The sequence below is a fragment of the Pyxicephalus adspersus genome, chromosome 3, assembly GCF_032062135.1.
Source record: "Pyxicephalus adspersus chromosome 3, UCB_Pads_2.0, whole genome shotgun sequence".
Lineage (NCBI taxonomy): Eukaryota > Metazoa > Chordata > Amphibia > Anura > Pyxicephalidae > Pyxicephalus > Pyxicephalus adspersus.
The window spans coordinates 139,875,709-139,887,935 of record NC_092860.1 but is presented as its reverse complement, the minus strand read 5'-3'; the positions used below and the strand labels follow the sequence as shown (position 1 = coordinate 139,887,935).

Sequence of the window (12,227 nt, the reverse complement as noted above, 5' to 3'; positions counted from 1 at the left end):
GCAAAAGTGTATGTAGATCCTTACTCCCGTACCTATCCAGAATGCTTTTGCTTTTCCAAACATGAAAGCTATGAACGCCAAAAGTCAGCACAATGTGCTTTAAACACATTTTGGCTAAGAAATAGAGAAATAGCATCTCATATCTCTTTTTAGCTTATTGGGTATTGTACTGTGCATTAGTTATCTCAACTACAAGCATGTGAATTTAACATCCTTTTATTTTAAAACAAAGCTTTGCACCTCCAAAATATCCTATGCCATTGTAAAATTTATTGATCTTTTTTTTTTCTTCTTCTCCCCTTTGCTGGTTTTAGGTGATGTATTTCACAATATTAAGGAGGACCATAGGCATCCTTCTGCACCAGTTGCACCAAGAAATAGCCCAACAAGTTTAGCCACACTTCCTTCTCTGTCTCCAGCTACACACTCATCTGCCTCCACTCCGCACCTTCCCAGTATAAATCCTCAACCCTTCCCCAAGACAGCTGCCACTGCACCTGGGTTTGTAGATCCTCATCTAGGGTTCTGTCCTTCCACTGCTGCTCCCCCGACCTCAACCACTGACAGCACGCTCAGTGCCCCTCCTAGTGTCTGCAGGTGAGTAGTAATGCAGTCTTTTAGTAGTCACTCTATATTCTAATGATTTTGTGTGTGTGTGTGAGTATTGGTATGTTGATGCTTAAAGTTTTTATAAGTTTCTACGTGACGGGCATAAAGAATGAAATACTCTTAGCCCCCCTCCCCCTTTTATTCTTAGATCTGGTGGGGAACTGCATGGTTGGCAGCTCCTGGGCTCCAGCTGTTCGCCCGAGAGCTGCAAACCACGCCGCAAGTAAATGTGTTTGTGCTGGGTTGCAGCTGCGGTTTAAGGAAAGAAAAAAAATAATAACTTGGCCAAAAGCAGCTTGTCACTTTCTGTACTGTGATGTTGCAAACACAAGAACAAAAACATTTGCAAACTGCTCCTATTTATTTGGATAGAAGCATTTAGGAACTTGGTTTTGCCTGCAGAAAAATGCTGCGGTCACCCAAAATTATCCTAATTGTGATGCTCTTTTAATAGCAGAGGACTGCTAATACATTAAGCGGTATGAAATCAATTAAATCAAACTCCTTACCTAACTCTGGTACTCTCCTTCACAGCACTAATTTTCTTTACTATGGCACACATTTAACCCCCATGACGGTGATCCCGAGTGGGGCTCGGGATGAATTTTATGTACCAAAAGCTGTAAAGCAGGCCACACTCGGGGTAGGAAAAAAACTACCTTCTCCCCTCGATCCAGCAACATCCTCGGTGATCCCTGACTACCTTCTGCATCACATCCTCAGTGTGATGTGTAAAGTGTTGGTACGCTGGGGAGGCATGGCTGGGCGGGAAATTTAAAAGCAGATTATGTCATAATCGGCTTTTAAAACATTGATGACATAAAAATACGGACATAATCAGACCGCCAGGGAGGTTAAGGGACCATTAGCAGCGGCACTGTAGAAATGTAGTGTAGCAATGTGTATCGCCACAGATACATAAATGCTATAAATCCCCACCCCAAAACATCAGCTATTACCAATGTCTAGGGGTTGTAGTTGTCTCTGAATATCCCCGTTCAAGCACAAATTCATATAGTGAATATGGAAACCTAGCAATATGTGTTTTGTATATACAAGTACTATGTTCTCATTACCCAGTGCATATTCCAAATTACTTATCTATTTGTATGTGGGTGACATACGTCAGTCATGTAGTTGATAATCATTTAACAATCTCCAGTCTCCAATCATTAGTTTAGGGTTATAGTAGTTACTGTGCTAATTTTGAACATCTAGAATCACCCAGAAGCATAAAATTGAGTTTCCTATTTAAATATTTATAGGGGTTTTGGTGATTCCCATCCATGAGGTTTTTGGTAGCTGTGCAATTATGTATTTTTTTTTTTTGGTAGCTGTAACTATATATAGAAAGATAAATTTTATTGGAGTTGTAGTTGCAAAAAAATTGTATTCTAATGTGCAAAAAAAGTACCAAGGAAAAAAAAAGGTACATTACTGTCTAATTTGTATTTCAGTGACCCTGACTGTGAGGGTCATCGGTGCGAGAACAATGGTGCATATGACCACCAACAGTATGATGGTGAAGAGAGCCAGGATGAGGACAGCTGTTCAGAACACAGCTCTAGCACATCCACCTCCACCAATCAGAAAGAAGGCAAATACTGTGACTGCTGCTACTGCGAGTTCTTTGGACATGGAGGGGTAAGTAGTTTTAAGCGTTTAATTAAAAATGTAGATTATCATGCTGTAGTGTAACTTTTCCTGAGACCTGTTATTCGTTATTTTGTTCTCTTATCATTTAAGATAAGTATGATGTTAAATTTGGTACCTTACAGTAGTTGAAAGTAAACCTGCGATATCTATACGGGAGTACAATGATTGTAAAGGTATGTGGTAGCACTTGAATGCACCTGCCAATTAGCTGCCCCAACACTTCAGACACCTTGTCCTGTCTTAAATGTATTGAACCCAAAGTATTTAAGTTGTTTGAGTTCCGTCTTGTGTCTTGTAAATGTAATTGTGTAACATTTAGAATTAGTTAATATTTGGAAAACACAGATTGATCCTGCCAGTTTCTGCTATTTGAGGCCTCAACACCCCATTCTGCAGGACAATTGTCACCCACTGTAAACTAGAGGCAGCTGTGCTTTCATGCGATATTTTGCAGTTCGTGCCCTCCGCTGCTTATTGATAAGTGTCAGTGTTTAACACAGAGTTTTTTTTTATTAAGCTGGGTGGGGAGAAATTTAAGATGGGTGGCAGTCCTTGTATTGTGACCAAACTCTTCATTAACCACCCAAAAACTGCGGTTACTGAAAAGTGCCGGGTGGTGCGCCCAGCTAAAAGGGCCTGGGGAGAACACGGAATGTGCTCTGACCATTTAGCAGCTGGGAATGGGACTTAGGTAATTTTTTCTGCCATGCTTGCTATACCCTTATACCTGTTGAAGGACTGGCAAATAGCAATATGTTTGGTTAAGATATTTTAAGATAGATTTTATTTTGGCATTAGTTACTTTACCTATGCTTCTTTTACGTTCAGCCTCCATCGGCACCAACTAGTAGGAACTACACAGAAATGAGGGAGAAGCTTCGTCTGAGGCTGACCAAGAGGAAAGAGGAGCAGCCCAAAAAGCCAGATCAGCTGTCAGAAAGGGAAACCGGTGTTGTTGATCATCGGAAAGTCGAAGACCTAGTACAATTCATTAATAGCTCTGAAACCAAGCCAGTTAGCAGCTCGCGGGCGGCTAAACGTGCAAGACATAAGCAGAGAAAGGTAAGCACCTATTTTCTCCTGCACTAAATCACCATGTAGTCACACTTGAAAGCAGACTGTTTTATGTAGAAAAACATTAACTGTGCATGCTGTGTGTTGCTTCATGTGTATTAGTCTTGTTAGCCAGTTACAGATACATTGCTACACTGTAGTGTTGCAGTACATACAACTCCAGGCATGTTATGTATTTACATACAGACATTTAAAGTGCACATTTGTGATGTCAGCCAGACCTGTTGTGCCTGTGCTGCTGGAACCTGCCCTCCATGATGGAACTGGGCTGTCCTTTTACAACCAGATCTTTCCATGTGGCAGTCAGCATGTTCCACAGCAAAATTATTTAGTCCACTACTAATACAATGCTATATATATATTTTTTAATCTTTTTATTATATTTTTTTAATTCATTCTAATGAAATAATTACCCATGTGCTACCCCATAGGAGTATGGGGCGAGCCCAGCAATGAATATTATTGTTAGCCATGTGCTTGGCTCAGAGGGGACCATGCAGGGAACCTGCACCAGCACGGCTGAGGAACAGACTGACAAAGCAGAAGCTGAGCCGGACCGAGAACGACCGGAAAAGCAGCAGGTTAGCATCTTGGCCAGCAGTGTCTGGGAAGCATCATTAGGTGCAAGGTACCAGCAGTCAATAAACACGCAAAATCTTATTCATGCAAGAATATCACAAAGCTTAGGTTCCACTATCACAGCAGTGTATAACACACAAGGCCCTAATCCGCTGTGCCTTGTTTTTTCCTAATACAATTGCTAATGTATACAAAGGATCTCCAGAAATCAAATGAAAGCTTTATTTTGTAACAAGAGCAGGAAACATGACAGTGGGAGCCTGCGTCATTCAGTATTTAAAATCTAATTTCTAAATTTAAAGCAGTGTTTTATCCCACCGCTTCTAATCATCCTGCTCTGTACAAAAAAAAAATAAATGGATCTGCCAAAATGTTTATTCAGAACCTAGTTCAGCAATTGATTGCTTCTGCAAATACATGGCATTGGTCACATGATCCCAAGCAAAGTAAAAGTGTCAGTTTGCCATCTATGGCTAAATTTCAGCCACCCTAATACATCTTTTGTTAAGATCACATGACCACTAGATGACTGCCATGAAAGCTCAGCACAGTAGATATTACAGGTGAGATGAATCTAATGTATTATATTAGGGATTTTTATGAAGAGGAAAAGTTGATGTTTTTAGGATGTTACAGACCCAGAGTCTAATATAATCTTATCCATTTACTACCTTTATCCAATAGAGTTAGACTTACCAACTGCTCTTGACTGTCTTTAGCCTTCAACACCTAACATGGCCACTGTAACATTTACACTTCGTTGCTTACAAATTTAACCAGCAGGTCATTGCCCCTACTGAAACATACTTGCTTAGGTAGAAGTTTCATCTGCTGTGTATTACTTTTTATCACCTTATTGCAATATTAGAGTCACCAAGCTGCACAAACAATTACCAGAATTATTTTATATGTTTACATAGTGCTTTGAGTATTAAGTGTTTTCTAATCTCTAAACCATTTCCATGAGAAAAGATAATGCCCGTTGGCACCTCTGCCAACCCTATGTCAAACAAAGAAAGCTTTCCAATCTACTACCAAGAGCAGGCCATTTCTCCAAAAAAGAAAGGCCTGTACCCAAGGGAATAATAAAAGGATTCAGCGAGGATGGTTGGACCAGCAGATGTAGGTGCTTTTATTTTCTGAAGCCATATGATATGAAAAAACGGTCTCTCGTATTTAATCATTGGGGTTTTCACCTATGATGCAATTCCTTTTTCTTCATCTGTGAACTGTAACAATTAGCAATGGTCAGACCAGCTGGTCATTTGCTTAGAGTCTGCTGTTTCATACATATTGAAAACTAAACTGAATCTTAAAATTGTTAATTTATTTTCAGAATTGGTGCTTTCTATGCAGATGCAGGGTTTCAGTCCGCTTCATCTGTGAGCTGTGCACACACGTTTTCTAAAATTGTCTGTGATTAGGAAGCACTCCACCTCTAGCTTTAGGTTACAGGAGAACTGCAGGATAGGTTACCATTGAAGAAATCTTACCTTACTGTGGGCAGACCTTTTACGCCTAACAATTTCTTACCCTTGCATTTCCTTTCTCACTGAAATTGATAGAAGATGGTAACCTGGACCTGTTATCATGAGCACTGACTTTATTTTGTAACAATATTACAGTGTAATTGTTCAGGTCACAGGGCTTTCCCATATTCTGAGATCCAGAATCTTCGAAAGCAACGGTCGCCAACCTTTTTAGTCCCGCGGACCACTAAAATTACCGGCATCTGACTGCACATACGTGGAGAGCCGGTTGTCAATCAAAGGGGAGGTTGTCAATCAAACCTCCCTCATAGTGACATCATAACCCTCCCACTCTGCCATCGCAGATCTAAGCCTGCGATGGGGGAGTGGGCAGGTTGTGTCGTGAAACACAGCCTGCCCACTTCCCTGAGCCAGGGATTTGCACGAGTGAGGTGGTCCGGTGCGTCCCCCCCCGACGAGGTCCTTCTCCTGACCCCACTCGGGGGTGCACCCGCCAGAGCCGTGGACCACCAAAATCTTCTCCACCGGTTGGTGACCGCTGTTCTAAAGAGTAGTTTTCCAAAAGAGTTATGCCTTTATTATTCCAAACATATTATACATAGCCTTTATGTATATTCCTCCCATTTGCTATATTCTATTTTTTAATTTGTTGTATATTAGCCTTTGTAATGTTGCAAACTCTATTATTATAAAAAAATATTTAAGTAATCCGCACTGGTTAAAGCACGCAAGACATGCTCACCTTTCCTGCCGTAAATGGTGCTGTGATCCAGGGAAATCCATCGCTCAATTTGGATCCTAAACCGACTTCATACGAACACTTCCAATGGTGCAAATTTTCTGGATCTTTCTAAACCCCTTGATCCCCCTCCTATTACAAGATACAGTAGTGATATGGGGTCAGCAGTGGGAACCAGTAAGACCCAGTGAATAGACTCTCACGGTAATGCCAATTTTTGTACAAACTTTAAAAAAGATTTCTCAGGATTGGAGATCATTGGCAGCAGGAAAAAAGTATGTAATTTCTGCTTTTACATGTACGGCTTACCATAAATTATTAACAATAGAAATCACTTGCTGGTATTCACAGCATTTCAATGTTTCCTGTGTACAGTATTTTGGTGAGCTCCTTACCTAAAATAAAGGCAATAACCACCCCAGGTGCTAATACCATTGGCATTGATTCCATAGACATTGTTGCTTATCTCCTTATCCCAAAAGATTGCAGTGTGTATTGGAACAATAGCCATTGGTCCGATATCTGAAATAATTACAAAACTCTGCTGCCTGTGACTATTATGGGGAGTCAAGTTAAGTAATTTACCAGTAAAATTTAAATTGTCTATTTGGTTTTAATAGTGAGGATAACTTAAGTTGGTTAGAAAATTAGTTAGTATCAGGTGTATGAAGGCTTTCTGCAGGGAAGAGCAGCAGGCTGCTATTTGTGTGAGTGGCATGACAATATGGGTAATAGTTATCTTGGAAACCATTGGTTCTCCTCCAAGTATGTGTTACAGAATCTGCTAGCAGTCTCAAGTGTAAGGGAATTTTTTTATGCAGTGCAATCCCAGAATTAATTATTGTAAAGACGTGCAGTTAGTTTAATAGCAACATCAGTTGTGGCTTGCACTAGTGTGCTTTGTTTGAGCATGATCTGAAAATTTCCTAGAATGATTCTTTAACTGTAGTGAGAAACTGAACCTGTTGATGCTCCTTTTTCTAGGCGTTATATAGAGTGTTTTACCCCAAACCAAATGTAAGGTAGAAGGATAACATAAACAGTTTGCATGTGTTAGAATCTTTGTCAGGTTTCCATTGCTTCCTGTCCTGACTTTACTACTTCTTCTAATTTCTTCTAGTGTCACTGACCAAAGAAAATGCGTCCTAGTTTGGCCCTGAGACTTTACTAAAATCTGATGTTTCTGCCACTTTATCCCACTCCCTAATCCTAAATGGAGGAAAAAACGAGTTGCCATTGAAGTCGTAATAAATAGCTAAAATAAACATTTATAAAGCAGCTTGTCAAAAAATGTGGAGGCAGTTGAGGGTGTTGAAGTTAGTTGCTGGTGCTCAGAGATAAAAAATGTATGCAAAATAAAATCAAAAATGAAATTATAATACTGGTATACTAACATAAAAAAAAAATCTGTGGCTCCTTTACTTTCAGTGTAGGAAACATTTAAACATGTTTGTATCAATAACATCATCTTTCTACTTATAAAGGGTCTCTAAGCCTGTACCATGGTGTTTCTCCACCAAGTTTTTATGAAACCCTGAGGATCTACACTGACCAATATGGGTAGTTTCCCCTCTTACCACTAATGTAATGTGTGACTTCTACACTGGCTACTAATGTTAGACAGCACTACAATTTTTACTGCCTATTTGATAAGGGATATAGTTAAAAAAAAAATTGTCGGTCATTATGCCAGTTGGGCATGATGCCTTACAATCCTTTGTAGCTGGGGCTCTTTATTACCTCTGAGGAACCCTTCAATTAATTTTCAGGTTTTAAAGTTGAGAAGGAGGTCAAAGCAGGTTAGAGATTGTGAAATATTCAGTTTAGATATCGTCAAAATGGAGCATGTATGGTGATAGAATTATGTTTAAAGGGGATAAACGCCTGTATTGTATAAGATGTAGACAAATATTCATATTTTATTTTCCATTTCGATTAGCTGGAAGAAAAGGCGCGGCAAGAAGCTGAAGCCCAAGAACGGGAAGAGATACAACTTCTTGAAGAACAAAGGCAGCGTGAGGACGAGGAGAGGTTAAAACAAGAATTTCAACGACATCAGGAGTGTCATGCATTGAGGAAAAAGAAAAAAGATCGATCCAACAGGGACACTCATAAGGGAGATCAGCTGACACTCATCTCAGTCCCCACTAAAGAACCGAATTCGGAGGCACTCCCTAATGGCACCTTGGAGGTGGATACAGTGTGTGTTCCACTCCCTAGCAGGCAGACTCAAAAAACGGAGCCAAATCCATTACCGGAGATGGCGACTGAGCTACCAAATCATACTAATGGTAGAGACTCTAAGCCATGTGCCGCTAAAGAGCTGAAGGCAAAGCAGCAGGAGCAGCTCTCCCTTCTTTTGGATTTGGTACATCACAAGGAAAACCATGTCAAACAGAAGCAGCCTAAATCACAAGTTTCAAAACTCAGTCCGGAACAGGTCAAGAAATCAGACATACCTAAACCCCCTGAAAGCTTGCCAAAACCGAAAACCCAAAATGAAACCAAAGCCCGAGTGCCGGAAATTGCACCTGTGGTTGAGCAAAAGAAGGAAGAGAAAAAGGCCAACAAGAAGCAGTTGAACCATGTGAAGGAGGAGAAACCCGTGGCAGTAAGCGAGACCACTATAATCAGCGAGCAGCAGAACAGCAAGACCCAGACCACTGCTGAGTCCCCACAGCCCAAGGGCAAGAGCAAAAGGAATAAGAAGAAGAAAGGCGATAAAGTCAATAATTCAATTGGTAAGAATTTAAACATATTGAGCTTGTGTTTGCTGCATTTTTATTTTTTTGCAGACAGCAATAAAAGTCTTCAGCTTATTTATCAGCAGTTGAAAAACAATCCATCATTTAGCATCATTTTTTTGATATTATCAGGTTCTGTCTTATACTTTGAACATTTAAGGCTGCTGCAGGCACAGGCGTGCAAACAATATGCAAAACAATGACACTTGAGCACAAAGTAACAACTGTGTGACCATGCTATATAATATGTACTGAAGTCCTATTTCTGCCAAACCTGCCCTCCTTGGAAAGCCCCTCTTCCTTTCTTCTAAGCATTTCCCAGGGTGGAGGAATGTCTTTTTATACATAAATTACATGTTTCCAGAGCTCTATAACATGTTAGAAATCTGTTCTGTTCAACTATGCAGTAACTGGCAGTTCAAGAATATAGTAGTTTTGGGGGTTATTGTGTTAGGTCAGATTGTATGCATTAGTTGCATGTCTCCATAGCACACAAGGGGTGGTTTTACTATTATGATTAAAATTTTTGTCTGGTGCTTTCTCTTGTGTTTCAATATGAACTCCTTTTTTCCTATCTTATTCATTGTTTTCTGTACCTTTGCCTGTGTTTGAAGACTAAAAAGCCACTTGTGTTTTCTAGATGACGTATTTCTTCCAAAAGACATTGATCTTGATAGCGTGGAGATGGATGAGACAGAAAGAGAAGTGGAATATTTTAAAAGGTAAACATCAAATTTAATATGCCTTTAATAAGTCCTTTTGGTGAAAAGAAGATTGTCTGTGAAATTAGGCTGACAGGTTTATAAACATACATTGCATATGCATACATTTTTTGGAAAAAATTCTTCTACCACACAAGGTAATGTTAGGCAACTGCTTCTACTTGGTAAGGAGAAGGGTTAATACTTGGCCATTGATAAGTTTTAGCTAAGAACATTTAAGCACCTCCTAGATTGTAAGCTTTTTGGTGCAGAGTCCTCTCCTTCTCCTGTGTCACTCTGCAACTGTCTCATTTGCCTAATATAATGGCGCTATATAAAACCTTTTTCTTATTATTATTAATATTATTTATAATAATAAGTGTGTCACTTTACTTAGGCTGTTCACTATCCCAAAATCACCTATTTGTAGGTTAAAATAATGTTTCCTTGTCTTTTGCCAATGGTGGCTGGTCAAGAATGAGGTCCCCGTTCTTTAGATTAAATCTTGTAAGAAGATGCTTTTGCAACTAAATGCATCATCTTCTTGCAAGATTTTGGGTATAAATACACTTAAATAGCCTAAAATAGTTGGAAACGGAAGCACTAGACAGTCCCATCTTAGTATAATTTAGCTCCTGTTGCAGAAAACCTGTACTTAAAGGGGTATGGAGGCTTTCATTGTTTTAAAGGATCAGCGTGCTAGCCCTAGAACTGATGCCTATTAAAAAAAATGTCAGAAAGGGCAGCCTCTTTATTCCTTTTTGTAGAGGTTTCTTTTTAAAGTAGGAATTACCTAAAAATTATGGGTGTCTGATTTTTTGCTTTTTAGCATATTGGCGACCTCAGCTGCAGAAAGCAAAGGTTTGAACTGAACTATGTTCTATATAGAAAAAAAAAATTTCAAACAAAAACTTTTCTAAAGTTTCCAATGGTTTAGGCTAATGCTCAGTTTGCTGATGCAATGACTTTTAGTTATTAGTTTGTATAATGAGTCAGATGTGTAATAGAGATCAGCCAAGCACAATGTGCTTTTCCCTTTTTTCTTTTCTTTTATTCTTTAATCCATCTTTGGAAAGTTCAGTGATTTTGCCAACAGTCAGGTTATATTGTTCTTTGTGTTACTGCAGGTTCTGCTTAGACTCTGCCCGGCAAACTAGACAAAGACTGTCAATCAACTGGTCCAACTTCAGCCTGAAGAAGACCACCTATGCTGCACACTGAACCAAGAACCGTTAAAGACGGGGCAGGAACCAATCCCACTGAATTACGCCCTACTGTTCTGAGCGCTTTTTCAGGCCTTGAGCCAGTACTGCCTTGCCTTGTCCCCAGTGCTGTGTGGATCTGCACTGAACCCCCTTGGCCTGATGAGTCTTGCTGATCTGAGAAAACAAAAACAAACAAACTGAATATGCCACTTTCTACCTGATTTGTTAGCTTGTGTGCTTGTAGTCTGTGAGTAAGACTTTGGTTGTAGCAATACGCTCTCCTCTATAATTGCCTTGGCCTCGGACTTAAGAATGGTTCCTTGGGTTGAGTAGAGGCATACAATAAAAGCTAGTTGCATTCTCCACGATGGTCCATGCCACCTCTGCAGTACGCTATGTTCTATTACACAGACTACTAGCGATTGGAATGGAATCCATAGTACTCACTTTGTCCATCCTTCCCCTCAGTGTCACGGTGGAAGACGATCTCATAACAGACAAGCATTTCTCCAATTCACACAATCTACTGTTGAAAAGAAGTGTACAAGTTACGCTTATTTGTGTTCCGATCTTTTTTTGTTTTCCCCCCCCTCCAGACTCTTGTAGCCAGCTTGTGTACGAATACATGCATAATGAGAAAGTAACAGAGGATAAAAAAAAAAAGAAAAGAAAAAAAAAAGTACTCACACTATCAATCTGTTATAGAGTGTATAATTGTATTAACACTGACGCCAAAGTGGCTACTTTTTTAACATATTGTTAAGTAATATTAAAATCAGTTCTTTCTTTTTGAAAGATGGAATACATTAGTATGGCAGAAGGACTGTGTGGTTTCTGTGTCATTTATTTCTGAGTTCTAACAGCAATAGAAGGGTGTATAGATTTTATTCTGTGGAAATGCAAGATTCCTGATAAACTCTGCATACAACAACTTGAGAACTTCCCCAAATTCTTGGGACAAAACCAAATCATCTTTAATCTTGTGATGGATGCATTCACCGCTATTTACCTCAATGATCTAAACATTTCTGTTTAACCATTCTGCAATGTTATGTACAGACTATTTCCAGTGTCCAAAGCAGCCATTCTTTATACTTTTCAAAGCACACACATCAGCCATACAGCTTATATACCTATATATCCTCAGAATTGCTAATATATACCATTTTAGGCATCAATTCCCCATTGCAGCCATTTGTATTTCAATATTTTTAAGATAATACAGAAAAAACAATAACATTATAGATATCAATAAAATAACATTGAGGCAATGAAACAATGTAACAAAGCAGTCAAAGACTAAAAACAATGACCGTCTAGGGTAGGGGTCCACATTTGAGATAGAAAGGAATTGGTAAGGGAAAATAAGCAAGGGGTGTCTCTTCTAAATATGAGTGACCAGAGTCGGTGTGAAATCTAAGGGTCCCATG

At 39.4% G+C, this 12,227-nt stretch overlaps 1 protein-coding gene across 3 annotated transcripts in view; it reads left to right on the top strand.

The window, feature by feature from the left end:
• Window positions 1–11,620, top strand: part of FAM193A (family with sequence similarity 193 member A) — a 53,744-nt gene extending 42,124 nt beyond the window's left edge. For 2 of the 3 annotated variants that reach the window (XM_072406540.1, XM_072406539.1), the window contains 7 exons: window positions 315–597; window positions 2,067–2,253; window positions 3,094–3,327; window positions 3,771–3,920; window positions 8,087–8,888; window positions 9,532–9,613; window positions 10,720–11,620. In XM_072406540.1, coding sequence (XP_072262641.1) covers window positions 315–597; window positions 2,067–2,253; window positions 3,094–3,327; window positions 3,771–3,920; window positions 8,087–8,888; window positions 9,532–9,613; window positions 10,720–10,813 — 1,832 coding nt within the window. In that variant the 3' untranslated portion in view covers window positions 10,814–11,620. The remainder of the gene's footprint in view (window positions 1–314; window positions 598–2,066; window positions 2,254–3,093; window positions 3,328–3,770; window positions 3,921–8,086; window positions 8,889–9,531; window positions 9,614–10,719) is intronic. The other variant, XM_072406541.1, reaches the window with a different exon arrangement.
• The last annotated feature ends 607 nt before the right edge of the window (window positions 11,621–12,227 follow it).